The sequence below is a fragment of the Hypomesus nipponensis genome, chromosome 4, assembly GCF_054491055.1.
Source record: "Hypomesus nipponensis isolate SF chromosome 4, ASM5449105v1, whole genome shotgun sequence".
Taxonomy (NCBI): Eukaryota; Metazoa; Chordata; class Actinopteri; order Osmeriformes; family Osmeridae; genus Hypomesus; species Hypomesus nipponensis.
The window spans coordinates 7,010,436-7,032,984 of record NC_140364.1 but is presented as its reverse complement, the minus strand read 5'-3'; the positions used below and the strand labels follow the sequence as shown (position 1 = coordinate 7,032,984).

At 42.3% G+C, this 22,549-nt stretch overlaps 2 protein-coding genes and 1 long non-coding RNA gene across 5 annotated transcripts; 1 reads left to right on the top strand and 2 right to left on the bottom strand.

The window, feature by feature from the left end:
* Positions 1-973: 973 nt before the first annotated feature.
* Positions 974-3,263, bottom strand: LOC146295256 (cellular retinoic acid-binding protein 2-like). Its single transcript, XM_084695458.1, has 4 exons — positions 3,042-3,263; positions 2,022-2,200; positions 1,412-1,528; positions 974-1,289 (listed from the first exon to the last, which is right to left on the bottom strand). The coding sequence occupies exons 1-4, from the start codon at positions 3,121-3,123 to the stop codon at positions 1,239-1,241; spliced, it is 429 nt and encodes a 142-aa protein (XP_084551584.1). The 5' UTR covers positions 3,124-3,263; the 3' UTR covers positions 974-1,238.
* A 1,425-nt stretch (positions 3,264-4,688) lies between these two features.
* LOC146295255 (DNA-directed RNA polymerase III subunit RPC7-like) lies at positions 4,689-8,104 on the top strand. 3 transcript variants are annotated; one of them, XM_084697221.1, is made up of 8 exons: positions 4,689-4,987; positions 5,460-5,539; positions 5,741-5,870; positions 6,059-6,127; positions 6,682-6,738; positions 6,879-6,946; positions 7,091-7,210; positions 7,488-8,104. In XM_084697221.1, the coding sequence occupies exons 2-8, from the start codon at positions 5,522-5,524 to the stop codon at positions 7,572-7,574; spliced, it is 549 nt and encodes a 182-aa protein (XP_084553347.1). In that variant the 5' UTR covers positions 4,689-4,987; positions 5,460-5,521; the 3' UTR covers positions 7,575-8,104. The 3 variants fall into 3 exon arrangements, with proteins under 3 accessions (XP_084553347.1, XP_084553346.1, XP_084553345.1); XM_084697220.1 differs by having other exon boundaries at positions 5,460-5,586; XM_084697219.1 differs by lacking the exon at positions 4,689-4,987 and having other exon boundaries at positions 5,015-5,586.
* Positions 8,105-13,104: 5,000 nt separating this feature from the next.
* On the bottom strand, positions 13,105-14,456 carry LOC146295254 (uncharacterized). Its single transcript, XR_014753286.1, has 2 exons — positions 14,414-14,456; positions 13,105-14,222 (listed from the first exon to the last, which is right to left on the bottom strand). It is a non-coding gene; the product is annotated as an uncharacterized LOC146295254 (long non-coding RNA).
* Between the last annotated feature and the right edge of the window lie 8,093 nt (positions 14,457-22,549).

The window sequence follows — 22,549 nt, the reverse complement described above, 5'->3', positions numbered from 1 at the left end:
GTTTACAGAGAGCACACAGTTTGGAAAGCACCCAGGCGGCCTGCTGGCTTAGCACGCATGCAAGGAGAAGGCCTGAAGTAAGCCTCACAGGAAGGCTTGTGCTCACCGTCAGAAACCCTGGAAAACCCATCAATGTCTGTGAACCCTGCAAGCATTCTCCTCAGGAAGCCCACAGCAGACCCTGCACTGTGACACGACAGGCTCTGCACTGTGAGTGATCGAATCAGCGTGAAATATGTGGTGGATGAATGCAGCACAGAGATCCTTAAAACGGTTCCTGTTGTTTTCACTATTCGGTGATATGTCTTGCCAGAGTTCATGTGCACTCATCGGTCTGGTTTTGAAACATATGTCTGGCTGAGAGGGAGAGCTGCTAGCAATGTTTCTACTTTACGAAGTAGAGGTAGTCATTTGACACTTTGTAAGTGGGTGTAAGGCCAAGAAAAAGGGGTGGGAGGCTTTTTTCTTGAGAACTGACTGTAAGTAGGTGCAGCTGGGAAGGAAAGCACAGGGAATAGAGTTGGTCTCGATATTAACATATTTTCATGTGGTCCCCCCTTTTCCCTCTCTCACTCTTTCCCTACCACTCCCCGTTTTATCCCCTTGTCCTTGCCAAATGTCTCATAGACAACTTTGGTTTTCATAAAATATGGATTCTCTTGGGGAGTTTTCAAACTTCTCATTGGGGCAAATGGAGAGAGATGAGAGAAGATATCATGTAGAGGACAAGGAGGAGGACAGAAAGGAAAGGGTGTGGAGATCATTAAAAGGACAAGTGGACAAGTACCAGGGAGTTACGGAAAATGTGGGTGGAGAGGGGGAAGGGAGGACAGAAAGAAAGGGATCTTGAGATGTTTTTTTGTGGGTCTGAGGCTTAAGAACACTTTAGAAGCCTTGCAAACACACTATCCATTCCTCCATTCATGTTTAACACAGCTGTAAGAAAAGTCAAATGTACAGTTGCTTTGGTAGTAATATACATGCACCATTTATTTGTTGTATTTTTGTTCAGTATGCAGAAGAATAAATATGGCTTTAGTAGTGGGACATTCTTCATTGTAACAGGACGTGATTAGACATCATTGCATTTAATATAGATATAAAACAGAAACCATGACCAAATATGACTTGAAAAGGCAAACAGAAGGCACATACATACATGTATGTGTAGTAGGTGTATATAAATGTATAAACAGCATTGTAAAAGTATAAAGGTATAATAGTCCAAAGAATCTCCATCATTCTCGTTCATAAACTCTGGTGCACACCACATCCCCGGCACTCATCGTCTGAAAAGCAAAAGGAAAGGGATTTAATTCATAGACACTCTGGTATGGATCTCTTACAAGGACTCTCAAACACTGTTTACTTGAAGACTCCAGAGTCCGATTGGATGGCTGGATTGCATTACCAATATGAGCTCGCCATCATTGGTCAGCTCACGGGTCCAGGCAGTCTTGGGTCCTTCCCCTTTCTGCAGAGTCTGTTCACAGCTGATCTTGCGGTCTGTTTCCCATTGAGGAAAACTCTGAAGGGAGGCAAAGAGACGACCATGCATATCAACTACAACTTTCCAAATGGAAAGGTCTTCCTTGGTGTTCACGAACAAGCAGGTGGTCACAGATGAGCAGGTTTTGACTTGACAGTTCTCAGCATGCTGCATGTTACAGGTCCCTCAGTCTACCAGGTGGCCTCATCTGTCCTCCACACTTGACCAGACATGGGCCCAAGGAAGAGCAGACCTCCGTATCACGACCAAGAACAACTATCACATTACACAGGAATGACTTCCACATGCCACTGCAGGCTGAAAAGCCCTCCTTCCATACGCTATGGCTGAGAGAGAAAAAAATGCATGGAATAACATCACACTTAATGGAGAGAATGTAAACCACGTAGGTGTGCGCCCCCTGGTTCTGTGCACATTCTTGGAGGAAAATATGCATAGAATAACAGCGGACCCCCAGGGGCGGCACATTGGTGCGGACGTGGATAAGACGGTGTCGGGGGTGCCGGGTTACCGTGCAGGGGCGCCCGTCCACCGTGGTCTCACTGAAGGACTGTCCCACGGTGAAGGAGATGTGGGTGGTGCGGACGCTGGTGGAGGTCTGGATGGACAGGGTCGTCTCCTGCTGACTGATCTCCACCGCGGGCCTGGAGGCTGCTGCCACGGCTATCTTCCTGAGGAACACGTTCACACCTGGAGGACACCCACAGGCGCACACACACAGCCATCGTCCATGATGAACTGACTCGAAAAAAAGCCTGTACCACTTGATGGAGGTCAAATATGTTGCTCGTAATTAGTGATTTACGTGCCTGTCTGCATTGGTTATTGACTTATTCAGTTGTTTCATCAACCACATATTGAACCCTGGTGCAAGGCTTCACCACATTGGATACTGCTTCTGTCTGGGCTGGTAGAATGGTGTCCGGCACACAGAGAGACCCCCGAGGGCTGTGGAGGCCCAGAGGGGGCCCATTTGAGGGCATAGTTCCGTTTACACTGGCTTTAATTACAATCGCATGAGGACCTTGCGTTAGATGGGAAAGAAAGAAAAAAAGTCTTCCACAGACTATTTGTTTTCAGATTTAATGGATGTCACTGACTGGCCCTCTTTTAACCCCGCTCTTTCTTTCTTTCTTTCTTTCGTTCTTTCTAACTCTTTCTCTGTCTCTCTCCCTCTCCCTCTCATTCACTCTGTACTTTATGTGTGTGTGTGAATATGCATATTGTGAGTATCATGTGCATATGCTTATATGTCCCCTACATATTTTTATTAATTTGTTAGGGTTTACTTTGAGTCCATCACAGAATACTGCAAATATTTTCAAAGGATGACAATTAAATACAATTTTACTGGTTTACCACAAACAATTCTGTTACTCCATATTGGCACTTACTCCAGTGTGAGATTCTGTAAAAGAGACTTCTTTTACTTTGACTTTTGAAGTCTTTGACTTTTGCAAAAACGTTTAAATGTCTGTACACTTCAATTCTAAAAAGTACACAAGCGAATGACAGTAAAGACAAATCTCACCCAGTGCTTTTAGAAGTTCTTCAAAATTTTCGGAGCTTTTCATTTTCCATTTTCCAGAAAAGTCTGCAAGTTTACTATCCATTTCAAGTTTTGAATCTAGTGATCGATAACAGTAAATAATGGCAATAGTAGCCTAATAAATATGTTAAATCCCGGTTTCACGTAAGGTCCTGCTCGTACCTAAAACTACTCTGTGCGATCCCTTTCAGGTACCTCTAAAAATCCTCGCTCTCTCTCTCTCTCTCTCTCTCTCTCTCTCTCTCTCTCTCTCTCTCTCTCTCTCTCTCTCTCTCTGTCTTTCTCTCTCTTGCACCGTTGCACGCGGTTGATTGAATCTGTCGTACTGAGCAATACCGTGCATATTATAGGCATAATTAATTTCTCACGGGACAATGAATTATGAGTAACAGATTCAGAGATAATTTGTGTGCAGATTCATATAAATAGCTGCGCTGATTCTTTTAAATGATCGGTTTATTTGTTTTTGGCCAATGAGTGCACGGCGCCAGCCAGCGGGGATCCTATGTGGACCGCCTAAGAGGATTTAAGGCAAGTGAGCGAAAGGATTAGAGATGTTTGTATCTGAAACGTCCAACCTAAGGCAGAAGGTATTGGAATGTGAAATCAGATATTAGGGTTAAGCTTGAAAGGGGATAGAAAATTGGCTTAGAATATGTCAGAAGTCTTCAGTGGGGTCAATGAGACACTTTTTATTGAATAAATAAGACTGTTATTTCTATAGAATATATTTTTGGCTTACTACCAGTCAGTGAGTGAAAAGTTGGGCATTTTCCCAATCAGAAAGTTCAAAGACAGTAATGTAACTCACAGAGGGTGAAGGTGTAGGGCAGTAAGACTACAAATGTAGGGGTAATTACTGATGCCTGGGGTAGCCTAATCACCCCCCCCCCCCCCCCCTCTTAATACTCTTTTTACTCTCAACCATCCACCACCCCCCTTGCCAAGAACATTTCGACAAGTCTAGATTAGCAGTGAAACCTCTGGAAACATGATGCATTTAACCAACACAAACACAAACAGTTTGCATGTAGGCCTACTTTTGAACCCTAAAATGTTATGTTATATAGCCACCCAGAGATTTGATCAATATCATGAAGTGAACCTTAATGAAACACACTGTATTTTCTTCTGCTTTCACCGCTGGTTGACCCCTTTCTTTTAGCAGTACTGCAAGACTATGAGGTGAAGAGGCCTAGAGGAGGAGAGTCACAGAGAAGAAAGGAGGACACCCTCACATGAAAGGGTGACACTGGACATCTTGTCTGTTTCTATGACAACCGGTTTAGTTTCCAGATTCTGGATTAATATGAGACCTCCCCTGAATACTGACTCATTTCACCGCCTATAATCGCCGGGGCAATTAGAACTGGGAGCAGGTGGACGGTGGACTCAGTGTAACCTATACTGGTTCAACTCGTTGGCCTTGTCCAAGCTTCTTTCCGTGACTTTTTTTTATCCTTAAATAGGATAACCTACTATTGTGGTGTTTGTGTTGTATTGTAGCAGTAAGTTATCCTATGTATTTTTTTTTCAAAAGTTTAACTTTCACATTAAAAAAATTAAATAAACAGAAAACCGCTTTGAAACCTTTATTTTGAAACTTTCTAAATAAGTCAACCGGAAAACGGAGTGAGAGTGGCTACGCCTAAGCGGACACGTGTGTGTTAGAACACTCTTTTACCCTACTTCTTAGCTTCCCTTCTTCATAAAAATGTGTTTAACATAGGCTGCATGCTTAGCAATTAGCCGACATGGATAGTGGATACTGCTAGTTGTATTAGATGTCTTAAAGTATACATCTAGTATACATACCCGGTTGGTAGAACAACCACGTTGGCAGGCTATAGCGAGCTACTCCATCTACAGTAGCCTACCAGGCTACTATCTGAAAAAGGACCGTCAGTGCCCTAATAACAGCAGTCTAGGTAAGTCGACCAAGGTAGAACGTATCGGCCAAAGTGTACAGAAAAAGATCATATGTTCATCTAAATTTAGTAAGACTATCGGTGCTGTTAGCTATTGTTGTTGCCAGGGAATCAGTCTGGTGGTCCTTTAATTTCCTTCGCTTTGGCATCAATGAAGGATAGAGCTAAGTATTGAAATGAACCCACGATTTGGTGAAGGATTCATTAGCTTATAAAGCCATGGTTTAGCTTTATTTACCCATAATTCTGTACTGTGCGTTTGTTTGTTACCCAACATATTATTATATACATTCTGAGGATTTACGGTCGTTTGTTTAGATAGCTGCTGAACCGAATGGGATTCGACATTGTAGTAGTAGACAACACTAACCTTAACGTCTACTACTAGGAGAGGACATACGTTCGCAAGTGGAAAAAAGGTATCCATTGCTTTCTGTCTGATGTTGTTTACATCTATGTTTACCTCTACCAGTGTTATGGCTGGAAGAGGTGGCAGGGGTCGTGGAAGGAGTCAGCTGACCTTCAATTTGGAAGATGTGGGGATTGGAAAGGGTGAAAACTTACCCCCTACCACCTTCACGCCATCACCTTTATTTCCAGTATGTTGTATTGGAAAATCTGCTACATACCACAAAACACATTGACACTATTTGATTGACCGCTAATGAAATTGTGAGGTAAATGACATGAAATTCATTGTGATTTGCCGTGAAGTGTACCCGTTACTGACGACGCTGTCTGTTTGTGCTCCAGCCCATGACTGCCCAGCCAGTGCCCCTGCAGACAGGAGAGGAGATGGATTACATGTTGGCACTGAAGCAGGAACTGAGGGCTGCCACCAAGAACCTGCCCTTCTACATCAGGCGCGCTGCCTCTAAGAGAGGTAGCCTCCACACTCCTGTAGGGTGGAAGAATATATGAAGCACTAAAACTGTGTGTTTCCAGCAGTAAAAGCTGCGATCCTACAAACAAAGTTTGTTGTGATGGAATTCCCCCAATGACTAGAAACTGGAAAGGATGGAAAGTATATTGTCTACTTTATTTGTTAATTTCCACTAACTTCCACCATAGATGTTGATCGCTACTCTGATAAATACCAGACGGGGGAACCTAAGGACGGCACCATTGAATGGAATCCAGGTGAGCGATGGTTTGCTGGGGCAGGTTTTTTTTTCTAACTGATTGGCTAGGGTTAGAATAGGGACAGCGGTGTATTCAAGGACAAGGACAGTCGCAAGCTCAGTTCACACTGTTGCACTGTCTCCTATTCACCACCACTCCTAGTGAACCGTTCCTTCTGCACTCTTAGTTATCATTGGAATAGTTATCCAGGAGGAACTTTGCTTGGTTCTTCACCTAAAAGCTGGTCAAACGTGCTCCTGGAGATCTGCTCTCATGTCGGTTTTTACTCCAACCCCAGTTGTGAGGTCAGGTTGTTTTGAAATGAAAACATACAGGACAGTTGCTATTCAGGAACAAGATTGAGCAGCAGCCCTGCCTTAAAGGGTGACATCTTTGGATGTCCAACAGACGGCGCCAGATAGCTAATTCCCTTTTGATTGTGACGATCTGTATTGGGTCTTGTTTAATGTTTAATTATGTCACATTATCTATAGATTATTAATCTGTAGTGCGTACAGATGTGGTTACTGAGTGTATTGGTGTATGTGTTAAATATTATGTTTGTTTTCTAGATTGGAGCAGATTGCCAAAGGAGCTTTGCATTAAAGTGAGGAAGCCTCAAATACAGAGTGAGTGGTGTATAAACACATAGAATGTCTTTCCCCTTCTATTGCCATGTTTGGGTACTTCCTACAAACTCTCTTTACCATTTAGATATGAGCATAGTAGAATCATCTAATGAACTGATGTTCTCATTCATTCCTTTCAGGACCTACAGCCCATGTTAAACGACCCAAGAAAACAGTGGCCAAGGAAGAGATTCTCACCAAGCTAGAGGTGGGATGTCAACAACACCTTTAGTTTAAAGTCATAAACGGCTATTCACATTATACATATATTTGATCCATCACATAGCCTTGACTGGTCTGAAATATACGGTATTGTAAACCGTTATATTTGTTGGGAAACCAAATCCTTTAGACTCTTGAAAAGAAAGAAGAGACTGCCAACTCAGAGGAAGAGGAGGATGAGGAGAAGAAGAAAACAAATGAAGAGGAGGAACAGGCAGAAGAGGAGTTTGATGAGGAGGACATAGAAGAGGTAATATCTCCTGTTGGTCATTTAGCCTTATTTCCTTCTCCATTTATCCATGCTCCGTACCTTTTTACATCATATTTTTATGATGGGACTATTTTTTTTGTGACCAACGGCATTTAAAGCTGTATTTCAGGAGAGTGGCTATTGTTTAAGTGGAAACCAAAACAATGAATGAACAAACAAAATCATAGCTATGACATTTTAAGTGGACTGTGGAAGTTGCTATGAGTGTCCCTTGTTGAGCAGTTTGGGGGTTTGACCAAGCCTTTCGAAATTCCAGGATACCGATTACATCATGTCTTACTTTGACAACGGAGAGGAGTTTGGAGCGGACAGCGACGACAACATGGATGAAGCCACTTATTAAACAGAACACTGGAATGGAAGCCAAACTGTCTTCAATGAGAAGACCACCCCCATTTTCAGACATTGGAGGCCAAAGCTGCTCGTCAATGACACTCTAAACAGTTGTATTTTATAATGGAGAGAATAACAGTAGTGCTATGCAATCCTTTAACGTGATAGGATGTGGAGGATCATTGCTTTTAAACATTTTTTATAATGGGGACCACTTGCGAGAACAGTTAAGGCTGTCGTCACCGTTTCATTCAGAGTGAGCTGAAGTTGCGATGTGGCCATGTGGTTAATATTTATTTTATCCTTTTGATACTTGATTTTAATAGGTGTGCAATTGCAGTGATACTGTGATGGTATGTGACACGTTTTTATGTAAGTAATATTTCTCAACCAATATCTTATTTGTTTTAAGAAAAAGAAAAAAAAAGACAATCAGGTGTTTTAATCACATTTTATTTATGTGACATACTGAAGTGTGTTAGTTTACAAACGTGTTGTTGAATGTCAGAAAAATACATTATAAAAGACATCCCAAAAATACTGTTGTGTTGACATGCTATACCAGTAGATGGCGTACTGCTCAATGGGTTTGTAATAGTGGCAACTCGTGCAGTGTTTCAGACTCTGAATAGCCTACTCATACACCATTCATAAAAGCTATTGACCATACAGTATATACTGCAGCTTTCATTCATTCAGTCATGCAATCCATAAGTAATTTAAAAGTGATATAATGTCCATTCCTGGAACTTGAAAAATGAATGTATTACATTCACACTGTTTCCCTCCACATTAATCTCACAAGTGTATTGGTGTCACATTTAACCACGTCCTACTGGGAACATGGGTGATTAATCCCCAGTAGACAAAGGGGTTTAGATTTAGTGTTTATCTGTTCTTACCAGGCCAAACTCAGACTAACCCACTACAACCTGCTGTCCTGCAGTTTTCTATAGTGACAAATGTATAAATTTCACACAAATCTTTCATTTTTATTTTATAGGTATACATGTCAACCACGATTGAGATTTACCTATGTGCTTTAGTATTTTAGGTCATATACGTTTTTTCTTCTTCATATAGATCAAATTACCATCACTTCACCACAAGGCCATAGCCATGGAGTCAACATTGGGGGGGACAAATTACATTTTTTATGATAATTTCGGACAGCGTGCGTGGTTGCCTGTCGTAGCGTAGCACATTTATATTTTTATATCAACATATTGGGGGGGACATTTTGACCAGATTTGATGTGTCCTCCCAATATATATTATGATTACGGCCTTGCTTCACCAGCTCAATCTTCAAGAGGATAGATTTTAGAAAGTTGAGGTGTCCATACCACATTACCTATGAATGTTTCCATCAAGAGTTAGATTGTGTGCTAACTGCACTGTATGTCCACAGTGAGTTAGGAGCTTCTATCTATAACAACAATGTGGCGAAAGGGCAAACGTTGACATGGAGTTCATAAGGAGAACGACCTAACCCTAAGGGTCATGACCTTTTCTTTTGACTACGTGCACTCGTTCACGTACCCACTCTCACAGAGAATGTGTGCAGTCAGCTCAAATAGTCCAGAAATGCAAGGTGCACGCTTATAATTTAGAACCACTGCATAGCCTACTCTAGAATCCCATTTAACATTTTGCTTCCCATGTTTCTATATCACACAACACGCGTGCAGCTGAGGCAAAAGCTACGCGGGAAGGTGTCAGGTGCTTGTCCGTTTCTTCCCAGTGAGAAAAACACATTACGCAACATCAGTCATGTGGTGTGAAGGACAGGTGTGGTATATGGGACTGTAAACAGTGCTCAACAGCTCAAAGTGGTTTGTGACTCGGGAACAGAATGGGAAGCTGTCTACTGCACCTCTGACGGGCGGGGCGGGGTGGGGCCCACCCGCCTGTACAGGGAGGAACACGATGGAACATTTTCCTTTGTTTACCACACTGGGTGTGATTGACTTGCTGACCTCTGCAGGGGTCAGGAACACACCTAGTTCCGCAGCTGTAAACAACGAGAGTTATCGTGAAAGCTGTGTAGGGAGAGCTTCTGATGTGATGTTCTGCATTGGGAACTAAGGAACCTGTGTCCGATTTGGTTGGAAGAACTTTAGTGATGGGATCAATATGTGTGCAACAAAGAAATACTTTGGCCCTAAATCCAACCGGCATTCTCCGACGACTCAAATGTCAGCTATGTACCATGCATCAGATCATTGAATGCTTGAACACCAATGCAGTGTGCTTACTTTGATTATTATTCACATTTCATGACATCAAATGCAATAACCCTCAGCAAAATATTGGTACTTCTGGTCACCCACTTCTCTGATGATGCTCTACGTGGCATAACACCCTAAACAGGAGCTCTGTCATTCTCCTCCAGTCCTATTTGATATGCTTCCCTACGTACTGGAAAGGAGCCAGGCTGGACAAGGTTGAGTTGTAACTAGAGAGGAGTCTAGTGTCTGGGCCAGGCATGCTGAAGGAGCTGACAATTTACAGCTCTCGACAGCACCTACATTTTAACAGTTTGGAAGAATGTCAGCTAGCATTACGGAGTAGCTGACTGACAACAACCCCAAGTTGTTTTACTAGGCTTGTGTCTGGTCTAACACAGCTTGACCTCCAATTGAAGGCACACAGCAACCTTGTTTTGCACTTGTTGTTTTTTGAGTTCTTTATTTGTCCCAAGTGTCCCTCACAAAGAGAATATTTTAGTCTGTAGCTGTTTGTCACTAGATCTCAATGTCAACCCCCAACCGTCAAAATAAATATGTTGTAGTTCAACAGTTGTCCTCTTGGTGACAGTCTCTTCGTGCCATGGACAGAGAGGGGACAACACGATGACATAACTTAAACAATGTGAGGTTATGCACATTGCTGCTTGTCATAAACAGCATTCAATGTATCCTCTTTCTTTGGGATAGATCAGAACTGCATACAAAGGCAGTTCTCTAGAATGGTGAGGTTCTCTGTTCAGACCTAACCCCAACCCAATTCAACATTGATATACAATTTGAGTTATAACGAGATAGGGTTATATATATGAACAAATCAATAACTTTCATTGGTTAAGTAAATAGAGATGATGATGTTGTCCATTTTACTGCAAAGAACCATGAGAATTCAGTGTTAGCCAGTGTCCTAAGGAAATGCAAGATGTCACAGGTTTGGTTGCCAAGCTAAAGGTTATCCTACCGACGTTACACAGAGCAACACGAGCAGGTTTGATTCCCACCTATCAAGTGTAGCCCAGAGCTCATCACTAATCAATGAGACTGTCACCATACCTGCCATAGCCCTGTCTGTGTCAGTAGCAACAACGCTTTTCAGTAACTATAGTAAAACTATAGTATTGAACCCAGAATAACTAAATAGCGGCGTGTTTTTCATTGCATTTTTTAGGCCCAAGTCAAGTGCACAGACTTGCACGTGCAATTGCAAATTTGAACTGTTCAACCCGCTATGCTCAATACTACCCTAATCGCTGGCTGTCGACCACTTGGAGGCCACAGTGATTAGAGACTAATCCGGGCCTAGTGACCAGCAGGCTGGGTGGAGGGTGGATGCAGGTCCCTCCCCTGCCCGCTTCCACAGGTGTGACCACCACACGGTGTCCTTGTTTCTGACACTCGTCCAGAATGAGATTGAGCTAGACCTCATGCTGAGGAACACCTTGAGGACACTCTGATACTTAATCCTTGGTCAGAACGATTAGGCCGTAAGTCAAAAAGAGGATTTAACCTTGGAAAGTGAAGAAAGGTGCGCACGTGGCCTCAGGGATTAGACGAACATCGTTAACAACGTCATTATCTCACAGTCGTTCCGTTCACCAGCGAAAAAATGGATGACGTCAGTCAGAACAGAAAGAAAATATGAGAAGGAAGAGGAAACCATAGTGTTTGGTTTGATGTTGAACAAATGTTCTGTGGTCTCTTGGGAGAGACAAGGTCTCTCCCCCCACCCCCCAATCCCCACCCCCTCCCCAGGGTGCCCGTGTGTATTCAGCTCAGGCTGAAAGTGGCGGCTCACTTCTACTGCACCCTGAGACTAAAATAGGAAGGAAGAGCGTGACGTCCCCTTGCTGTAATCTTTTGACTAACTCCACCTTTGCTGATTTATACTTTTCGAGGATAGCTTCTGTCCATACTTTATTGCACTACACTGTATATCCTGCACTTACTGCTATTGCACTTCTGGTTAGACCTAAATTACATTTTGTTGCCTTGTACCTGTACTTGTGTAATGACAATAAAGTTGAATCTAATCTAATTACCCCAGGTTCCCTGCCTACTGTTCTTACACTCAGACACATGAACAAACCTGACAACATTTATCAATCCTTAGTGAAGGCCCTAAAGCCGTTTATTGTTAGATTGTGGTGTGGTTTATATACAGGTCTGTTCAGGTTGTTAGGGGAGAGATGTGTCCTTCCCTCCTTTGCTGAACCAGGACATTTATTCTACCACAGATTTGGAGCCATGCGTAATGTCTTCTGACTCCCACGAGACAAGGAGCTAACAAGCCACTTCCTGTTTCAGCCTCAGCAAGGAACATGCTGTGCTGTGTCGTTTCCTCTGCGCCCTTAATGTAGCAGGGTCGGACTTAGGCTTCCTCTGTTTGTACGTTTTACAGCTTTCACTTCCCTTTCCCCTGCCCCTGGTCTAGTTTGTCACCCTGAGACTGTATTCCTTTATTATTTCAGAAAACAAAGAAGGCATGAAAATGAACCTTGTTTGATGATAATTCAGTTCATTGTTTGGATGAACTTCACTCATGACGCACAAACAGTGCTCCAACGAAGGACTGGTCCATTTACCTTATTATGTTTGAAACCATCTATAATGTATTTGCAGTTTGCTCTGCTTTATGTCTCCTTTTCAGCCACTATGTCATGTGAATAGCCAGAGGGAGATAGCACAAGGACCACTTTGTTGTAGCTCATATGTTGTGTATACTGATATGGGTGCTTACAAGCATCTGAAAAAGATCTCCAAGTCCAAAACAGATAGTTGTAAAGGGATTCCCCCTGCTCTCTATGACAAAGGATGTTGGTATTGTCCTAAGAACCGTCACACAAACCTGTTGGAAGAGAAAGGTGTCAGAGATATTATCATATGAATAACAGGCTTTGTATTTTGTGCTTTATCACTTCTGTTTGCCCTGTGGCTGGTCCCGTCCAGTGCATTGCGGCTACGCTCGCTACAATAGTACCATTTGCATTTTGAACATTATCTGTGCTCTGGCTATTGACTTCATGTTCGACACTGACACCTCTGACCATTTACAAAGCCAAACTGAAAATATTCTACCTTGTGTGTTACTAGAAGCAAATCACCTTACTGCATCAACTCAGCAATCCTGCCTGTCTGTGTCCGTGTAAAAGCACCCATGACAACACAGACCCAACTAGTTTAGATTATTCTGAGGAAGGAACATAACAATACAATCTCATCTTCAGTCAAAACAGTGCCGTAGTTGTTACAGACCAAGGCCAGTGTGTATCTAAGAGAGGATTTCCACAATAGTCTGGAAAACATCTGTTTTTATAGGTGAGTTTGACCCTATCACTGATCTCCACCATGTTGTTGTTGGAACACTGAACAAAACACCAACAATGTTTACCCTCCTGCATCAAACAGAATTGCATGAATATTATATTGCATTCCACAACACAAAGTTATTATAAAAGGATTATTATCGTTAATAATTCAAATCCATTATGGATTCAATGGCTCCCCGTCCTCACCTATGCGGCCGGCTTAAACAGTAAGAGCCAGTCAGTATCATATTATCACCCTTTCCATTTTGTCCTTTTGCCAGTTCGGTGTCAACAAGTTACCAGTGGGACAGCTCAACACCAGCCAAGGCTGAAAGGGAGGGAGGGGGGCTCAGCAACCCTCCCTTGATTGATGCTAATGCTAAAATTAGTCCAAAGGGAGGTTAGCTGTCCTGCTGTACTCTGAGAAGGGCATATTCCTGCAAGGCAGAGAGAGTGAAGTCAGGGGTCCACAGAGAGGGCACCTGCACCATTACGATGCACTTTTCAAAAGAACCTCTCTGACGAGAGCTATAAGCCCAGGCCTGGAAATGCACACCCAAGTTGCATGTGCATAAGACAGACCTTAGAGTCAAATAGCACATTCAACCTTGTTTGGCTTTCATTCACTCAAGGTGATTTTTTCATATCTGTGCAGACTTGTGTAATAACATAAGAGAAGGGATATTATGCTTTTGAACACTTTGCTCAAATAAAGACATAGGGGAGAGAACATGTGACAGCTTATACAGTACATGTGTCTCAGAAAGAGGAATGTTACGTTTTAGCCTGTAGTCTGACTGAGAAAAATCCATGTGAGGTTATGCCCTACACAAGATGGGGTAACTTCAGGTAAGTTCTTGGTGGAGATGTTGTTTTTCCTCTCCCTGGGCCTGGTTTGTTGAAGGTTAACATCACATTCCGATCTCTCTGGCAGAGTGTGGGAGGATGGTGTTTACACGGGCATGTCATGCCCCTCCTTCTCCACTAGCACGTCCACAAGCACATACTGTACTGAGCCACAGAGAGATGCCTCAGCATGATTGTCACAATACAAACATTGATGTGGGGTGCATGCCATTACGATCTTAAAACAATGTTGGTTTTTCTGAAAAGAAATAAAGGGGCAGAGAGTTTTTTTCATTCCTGCAACATGAATAGTACACTTTAAAATATACCTCATAGTACACATGGTAATAAGTAATGCTATTAGGTGTAATCAGCTTGTTTGTTAATTATTCTCTCATAGTTTTGTGGATAACATCTTTAGAATCTGTATGTTAAGAGCTTAACACAAACCTGTAGATGAATGCAATATATTGGAGACAGTGTGGAAGTCCTTTCACATGTAGGACAGGTTTGTTGACATGTCTGTATTTATGCATTTGTGTGGGCATGTGTGTGTTTTTGTGGACAGATATGTGTTGGGTAACGTCTTGTACACTTGGAGACATGTGACTTTGTGGTGGGAAATATCACCTGACCACATCCTGTTGTCAACCCTCTACTGTGTTCTCCTTCTTCTAATTGGCTGTGCTAAACCAGAAATGTTTTTGCACAGTAACTGAGATTATGCAGTGTTATAAACAGGTATTAATTAATGTGCTTACCATCACCTTTTGAATGATACTCTATTTGTAAATGTCCACCCTGGTGGATATGTAAGGAAAAGCACTGACTGTCAGCATACATGTTCAGGCCTTATGCAAAAGCCTACATACAGATATAGGCCGATGTAACGGATGCATGTGTGACCTCTCAGTAATGGACTACATACTATAGGTTAGTATCCCAGTTATGCAGACAGCATTTTGTTAACCTACTTTCAGTAAAGGGGAGTCCAAGAATGGCTCAGGCAAGGAGGCGTGAATTAGTGTAATACTGTAACATGTTATTCACTGGGAACCAGACACACCAGTGCTTCACAAGCATTATAGAAGTGGCAACAGATAATAGTAGCATTCACTACCAGGCCACCCAGGACAGTTTGTTCTTAATCTTTCATTTTCAGAAGAGACCCTATGTCATCAGAGTGTATGCAGAGCTCAATGACAGAATAACAAGGTTAGTCATCGGAATTCTTTAAAAAGGTGGGGTCATTGAGAAACCCTTTCCAAAAAAAGCTCTGTCTCAACACCAAACGCAAAGCCTGAGCTGCCTGTGGGGATCCTTGCATCCCCTCTCTGCATGGTAGGCGCATGTACAGGTCCATCAGCCAATTGCAAAGCGCATGATCGCACAGTGCAGCCAATAGGAACTACTCTCATGATTCCTGACTGCAGTCTGAGACGGGATGTTCAGTTAAGAGAGGGGAATGTTTTCGCTTACATATCCGAGTGAAGCGGGAAAAGCAGAACTGAAGGAGAGGACAAGCAGGATGGAAAGGAGAAACGTCATGGTTTACAGTTCCCATCTCTTCCTTTATGTTGTGAAATAGGCCATGAATGAAGACTGAGTACATAAGTATGCGTGTAACAGTCATAATGTTTTCTGATGTTTTATTCAACAAACCCATTTCCATTCTTTTTGTCTTAAGAAGCTATTTTATGAAGCAATGAAAATGATCTTACAGTGCCCTACTCAGTTTCCTGCGTTGGACTGGAGATAAGAGGCCATATGTTCTTTGGTTAAGGTAACCTTTAAAGGGGTGTTTGTCTGTGACACCTTTGGTTACCTCATGCCTATCTACAGTATAAAGCCGAGCATAAATAATTTGTGCATGAGTGATGCATGCATCATAAGTTAAGATCACAATTTATTGGTTTGAGCCAAGAAATAGTCTCAACCAGACACAGTGCAACAATAACATCACAAACTACAACATAACATCATTCTGATGATTGGACAGTGCAACAATAAAACAAGATCATATCTTAAGTGCAACAGTGTGAACAGTTTTGTCTGTAGACCAGACAGTGCTACAACAGGATCTCAAATACAACATGCAGGAAAGGCCTGTTTTCACAGGTACCATAAGAAGTAATGTTTCACAGAAGGTAATGTTCTGCTAAGTGCAGTTTAAGTTACCCTGGAGGTCAAGTTGTTACTTAAAATGTAACTTAATGTAGTGCGTTTAGCCTACTTATTTGGCCTTGTCTCATGAATGCCCATTGGTACTTTCATTTGTTAATAATAATGTTAATACTTTTCAATAACAGCATGATAGACCAATCTCAGGTATACTGTCTATGTTTGGAGAGCAAGGATGACCTGCTGATTTTCAAAAAAGAGAGGGGGAGGAAAAACAGAGGGTAGGACACAACCACAGAGCATCCATAGAACAGAAGAGGGAATCCAGACCGGAAGGTTGGGTTTGAGGGCCGGGTGTGGTGATCACGCATGAGACAAATGGCAGGCCTCGTGAACAAGAGATTCTGCCAATCATGTTGTGAGTGAGCAAGGGCCTGAGCCTATCAGAAACTCGATAAGAAACCTGAGAACATGGCTTAGGCTGTTTTTATGATATGATATCATCGATGACTCTGAAATAGCACTAGCAGTGAACACCAGGAGGACAAGGATTAAAGGAAATATAAGATAGCTATATTGAGACATGGTAGAAATAGGCTATGTTACCCACATCCAACAAGGAACAAAGGTTACATTATTTTAGTTTTGTCTTGAAGAATCATTGTAATTCCATTTTCTTGGAAGACAAGCTTCCCATATCTGGGCAATAGACCAGGGCAAGGATGTGCGTGTTAGTGTGTGTGTGTGTGTGCATATTTGTCATGCAGTCTTTGAAAGCACAGGCTGTACTACAGTATAGCCAGGCTCATGCCGGGGAGCAAAGCGAGAAGGCGACGCAGCCAACAAGGCCTTGTTTGGTCAGGGAGGAGAGACTCAGCTACACCCTGATAGACCCAGATGGACCCGGATAGACCCTGATAGACCCAGATAGACCCTGATAGACCCAGATAGACCCTGATAGACCCTAATAGACCCAGCTAGACCCAGCTAGACTCAGCTACACCCTGAAAGACCCAGATAGACCCTGATAGACCCAGATAGACCCTGATAGACCCAGATAGACCCTGATAGACCCAGATAGACTCAGATAGACCCAGATAGACCCTGATAGACCCAGATAGACCCAGATAGACCCAGATAGACTCAGCTAAACCCAGCTAGAGCCTGATAGACCCTGATAGATCCTGATAGACCCTGATAGACCCAGATAGACCCTGATAGACCCTGATAGACCCAGATAGACCCAGATAGACCCAGATAGACTCAGCTAAACCCAGCTAGAGCCTGATAGACCCTGATAGATCCTGATAGACCCAGCTAGTCTCAGGTAGCCCCAGATGGACCCGGCCATTTCACTGAGAGATGCCTTAACTAAATTAATTTCTGACTTGACTGATCAAGTGGCCATCTATTAATGAATACTGTATAGAAATAAATACATAAATGACATTAATACTTACATGTTTTATGTCCTATATGTTCAGAGTAATAAAATATTATGTTAGTCATCTTTGTAACATAAAATGCTGGTGCACAACTGTGACTCACAATATGACCAGCATCCTTACTGAGGACTTCCTTTTTCACCTGTTGATGCCACATTACTCACAACGCAGTTGGCTGAAACCAGTTTTCACAGCAGTTGCCTGCATGCACGGCTTTTATGTTTCATTCCACACAAAAAAAGAAAACATGACCAGACATGTCACCATCATGCTAAAGTAAAGAGTCATCCATTAGAAGCCTTGATCAGATTGTGAAATGTGTCATTAATGCAACAGCTGCTAAAAGCAAAGTAAAGCCCTAATAAGCTTGGAGTGGGAATTTTTCCATGACTGTGAGGGGAATTCTTTGACACTGGGATTAAAAAAAGTTTATATCAGTCATAACAAAACTAAAACTGAAAGTGTGTGGGGGGTTTGTTGAGAAGTCTGTTTTATCGGTCGAAGCAACCAACAACAAATATGAGCAGAAATTAGAGCATGTGTTTTTGTCATTTATAGTTTATTGAAAGCTTGCGTTTACAAACATAAGTGGTTTGAACACATTTTCGACAAGAAGATGCCTTAAGGTGATGAGGTTTTCAAGGCTTTGGTGACAATTAGTGTTTAATGGTCCTGCTTCTTTTTACCCTGGGCCATCACCTTTAAAACTGTGCAAATGCCAGAGTCTGTCATTATCTCAACAAGCATTGGAAACATGCCAACCAATAGGAAGTAAAATTACCTGCTCTACACCAATCAAAGCTCTGATATGGAGCACGCACACAGTGTGAGGACCTGGTTGCGTCAACTCTGGCATCCCGGGATAACAATCTTCTATAAACACTATAATGCTTCACCTTGAAACACTCAAGAGTGTTAGCATTTGGAGCTAAGATTAGCTAAATTAAAACCATTTTTAAGGAGGGATAGCAGTGTTTGACAGCAGATCGGGCGCAAAATAATCAAACAGATTTGTTCACTCACTGTTAGACAGTAATTTTTTCACTCCTACACAGACATTGCATTGTTGCAATGTTATAGTGCTGCCCACATGCAGTGACATGGCACATGTAAAATCCCTTCACAGCTTCTGGCTGAGTCTTGTTTGTTATACTTTCTCCCAAATCCTTTCTCCATCTTTGCAAGGACACTTGGGTCCTGGTCCATGGTGGAATTGTGGGTGTATAAATATGCCCAGGCCACAGAGGCTGAGGAGGTAAGACATTAAATTCGGGTCAACTAATCCTGGGACTTTAACAGGTTAATTGATAGAGTTTCGACTGGCAGGATGCACCAGGATGCCTTATAATTACAGAACAGTTTGAGTTGACTGAGCTCACAAGGCATGCACAAACAGATCCTCAGAAACAGTGTTTGTAATTAATCACTATGAATCAAACACTGTGGATGACTCATTACCTATTACAGAGAGCATTGGCAGCCAGCCAGGAACGTCTTTTCCTTTGGAGTCGCTGTCTCTTCGCACTGATGAACTTTTCTAGCTGACCAACTTTTTGACATGGACTTAAGTCCATTAAAGTTGAGTTCCCAAATCTACATAATCAAGGTTCCGTTTATATTACCAGTGAAAAGCTTTCACATGTATACTGAATTTTTTCTGTTACGGCCTTGTCTTTCCATTATACTCGTCTGTCAGTCTAACTAGGGGAAAGGGTAAATGGAGGCAGAGATCTTGATCAAGCTCAGTAAGCAGATCCCAGACCAGCTTTGGTTACATTAAAAGTATTTGTCCAATTGACCTTATTTACTTCAGCTCTCTGGAATTTCTGGGCAAAGCAAGTTACAAAACAAATGTTTCCAGGCAACATGTTGTCATAACTACTTGATTCTGCGGAATATCATAATGATCTAAGAGGGACGTGACCGCTGCTGGGATGTTGTTGGAGTGGCAGCAGGTGATGGAAACCGGTCAGCCACCTTTGTTCCACATGGCAGGGGCACCTTACATAAGGCTATAAAAAAGTAAGTGACCCTCTGTATCAGCTCACACACTGCCACCTCGTACTGCACCTCTGCAGCCAGTCCATAATGACACATTCCCGTCCAAGTCACTTTCTCTATCTAAAATATAGTTTATTGTGTCATTGTGTCACTCTGGGTCGTATCAATTGAATTTGAACTCACCAAAATATGTCAAAGCAATGCAGAAATATTCACACAAAACGTGTCTAAAATTAACTAACGTAAATGCATAACCATTTTCCGGCAGCGGTGAATCATTTTAAACACAACAACACGGAAGTCCATGGTAGCATGTTCTAAAATGGTGGCCTGGTTAGAGGAAACATTCTTTTGGGTGCTGAGAGGAGGTCATAAATACTACATGCAGGGGAGCAGAGGAGGCAAGGTTGACCCGGCCTTACTTGGACAACTCTCCTGTTTTGTTTTGATCTCATCATGGCTGTTACCTGGACAGAACCATGGGGGCTGGCCCTAGAGGGGAGGGGAGAGAGGATGAATGGTAAAGGAGGGAGCCCCACTCTTTGGAAACAGCTGCAGTAGCAGTAAACAACAGTGTTCAGTTACATGGGCAGGGGACACCATAGGGGCTCGCTATGGAGACTGTCCAATTGGACTGTAGTGCAAATAGTTGGACTATTTATGTAAGGAGCTAATGGAGAACCATAGAAGAAGCTGTAAATAGGACTAGCATGCAAGTTTAGTTTCATGATGATGTGGTATAATTGCAGTTACAAATACCCAAAACATATTTGATCCAGGCACTTTCAATGTCAGACATAAGGGACATTCTGGATTTATTTAACAGGCCCAGTGATGTGCATGGCCTAGGAGTCCAGATATGGAACACTAATATCAACTGGTGGATGGTACCAGACAGTCTGCATTGCTTCAGCTGCACTGGGCTAAGAGCCCAACATTAAAGTTAGTCAAAAGAAATGAAGGAAGGAAGGTAGAGAAGGCTTTAGGATGCCCTCACACTTTTTATTCTTAGCCTGGCACGGCCATTGGTGTGCACAATTGTCACATGCCCTTGTAGTGATGTAACTTTTTCCACATTTTCCTAAATCCTCAGGACCACCTTTAGGGCTTTGTATCTGTTATTGTTACTGTTGTTGTTCCGGGAGTACAACGGCACTTAGGAATGCTTGCTTGATTGGACCTGATGTTAGTTTCCTCCAGGATCATAATTACTCTTATTGAGAGACTTGCTACTCTTGTACGTTAGTTATAACAAAGTTAACTCTTGTACTCACTGTGAAATATTTTACTGTTGATTGTTCTTCTACAGGTACAGTCTTGCACTTTTTGGGGTTCATGTTGTTTTCATTTGTAACTTGTATAACTGCATGCCCTTATGGGTCTTCCCTTTGGCACTTGTTTAGTTTTTCAAAATGTATGCTTCATGTTTTGGCTGCTTGCAGTGTTTGGGACTACCTCGTTGTTATGATCAGTGACCTATGCTCTTTTGTAAAGCTCTCTCTTGGAAGTCGCTTTGGATAAAAGCAAAATGCATAAATGTAAATGTTATAACTGTACTCAGACTTCAAGATGTCTTAACAGGACTGCTGAGGAGATGAGAACTATGGACATTTCAACAAACGTGATTATGAATGCAAACATGTTTACCCCACATAAGCAGGCATCCTCCATGGAAAAAGTGTTTGCATTTGACCCTGCACTTGGTATACTGCATGGCCATTGACCACCATACTGCATCCATTGCATAATGCTGTTTGCAGCAGACAATGTGTACAGTAACCATAGGTCATGTTTAGGCATTAACACGCATAAACGTTGACAGTGCTGTTGACTGTCAGACTGAAATGATTTTTTTTTTGTAGCAATCACGTGGATGCACACAACGTTTACTATTGTGATATAGCAAATAGGTTTGATATCATACTTGGCTCACTAACTGTTTTGTTCCATGTCATGTGAACATAGCAGGACAGAAGGCCTCCAGCTCTGCTTCTAAGAACTGGCACTGGGGTTGAGGTGGGTTTAGGTGACCACTGCATGTACCACACACGTGTGACCTATGACATAATAGTGGATGTTTGACCAATCAAGGTTCTGTCAACAGGGATCATTTCTAGTTGCTGGTGTGGTGTTCCTCGTCAGTACGTTCATGAGACATAAATAGATATATAGATAGCATGTCGGCCATGCTTCTCCAACTTTTCCAGTCAGGTTTTTTCATCCTCTTTTTATAGTAATGTATTTCTCAACATGTCTTCCACATCAATTCCCTTTTTGTTATGTTAATAATTACATCGCAACCACCGTTGGAACATAGTTCAGGCTGACTTCCTAAAATAATTACATCAGTATTTCAAACTAGAGTTACGCAATATGGCCTATAATGGTGATTCTTTCTGATAAAAAGTATATCCCAACGGTCATTAGAACTTGCCTTGCATCATAGTTTGTGGTAACCTCCCTTCCATTTGCACGGGTGCAGTTTAATGGTAAACTCTGTCAAAGACACTCCCATGGCAGGAAGGCACAGGCATGGCATATGAACACACATGCACACACCCTTTTCTGTTACAACCGTGTTCCAAGATGCTGTGCTTATCATAAAAGATAGTTATACTGGTATTCTTCAGTATCAGTGCTTCATTCAGCATCTATACAGAAATAACATTCTTCTGAAACTTAATGCAAAAACCACAGAAAGATTAAACTATCATACACTTCAAGGCTAAGAAAAACAGTTAATTCATAAGACCATTTCTCCCATATCAGACAATGTACGTGGGTAGTCTTTTCATTGGTGTGCAGTTTTAATCTGAAAAAGGTCAGAGGTTGGATAAAAGGGGCTAGTCATTCTGTGAAACTCCTAACAATGTAGAGTGCAGTGTTCCAAGTGTGTGCCATACGGGCATGTCAACTATACCCATCTCCAAGTATAGCAGCTGTGTGTGTACCCCTGGTCTCAATTTGGCTTCCAAATAGTGTTCAGCCTACAAGGAGTCATTTGCAACCACGGAGGACA

Coding starts and splice junctions, on each gene's coding strand:
- LOC146295256 (XM_084695458.1), bottom strand. CDS start 3,123: ATGGATAGTAAACTTGCAGACTTTTCTGGAAAATGGAAAATGAAAAGC. Junction 2,201..3,041: donor AGAACTTCTAAAAGCACTGG/GTGAGATTTGTC, acceptor GGTGTCCTCCAG/GTGTGAACGTGTTCCTCAGG. Junction 1,290..1,411: donor ATGATGGCGAGCTCATATTG/GTAATGCAATCC, acceptor TTTGCTTTTCAG/ACGATGAGTGCCGGGGATGT.
- LOC146295255 (XM_084697219.1), top strand. CDS start 5,428: ATGTTGTTTACATCTATGTTTACCTCTACCAGTGTTATGGCTGGAAGA. Junction 5,871..6,058: donor GCGCGCTGCCTCTAAGAGAG/GTAGCCTCCACA, acceptor CTTCCACCATAG/ATGTTGATCGCTACTCTGAT. Junction 6,739..6,878: donor GAGGAAGCCTCAAATACAGA/GTGAGTGGTGTA, acceptor CATTCCTTTCAG/GACCTACAGCCCATGTTAAA.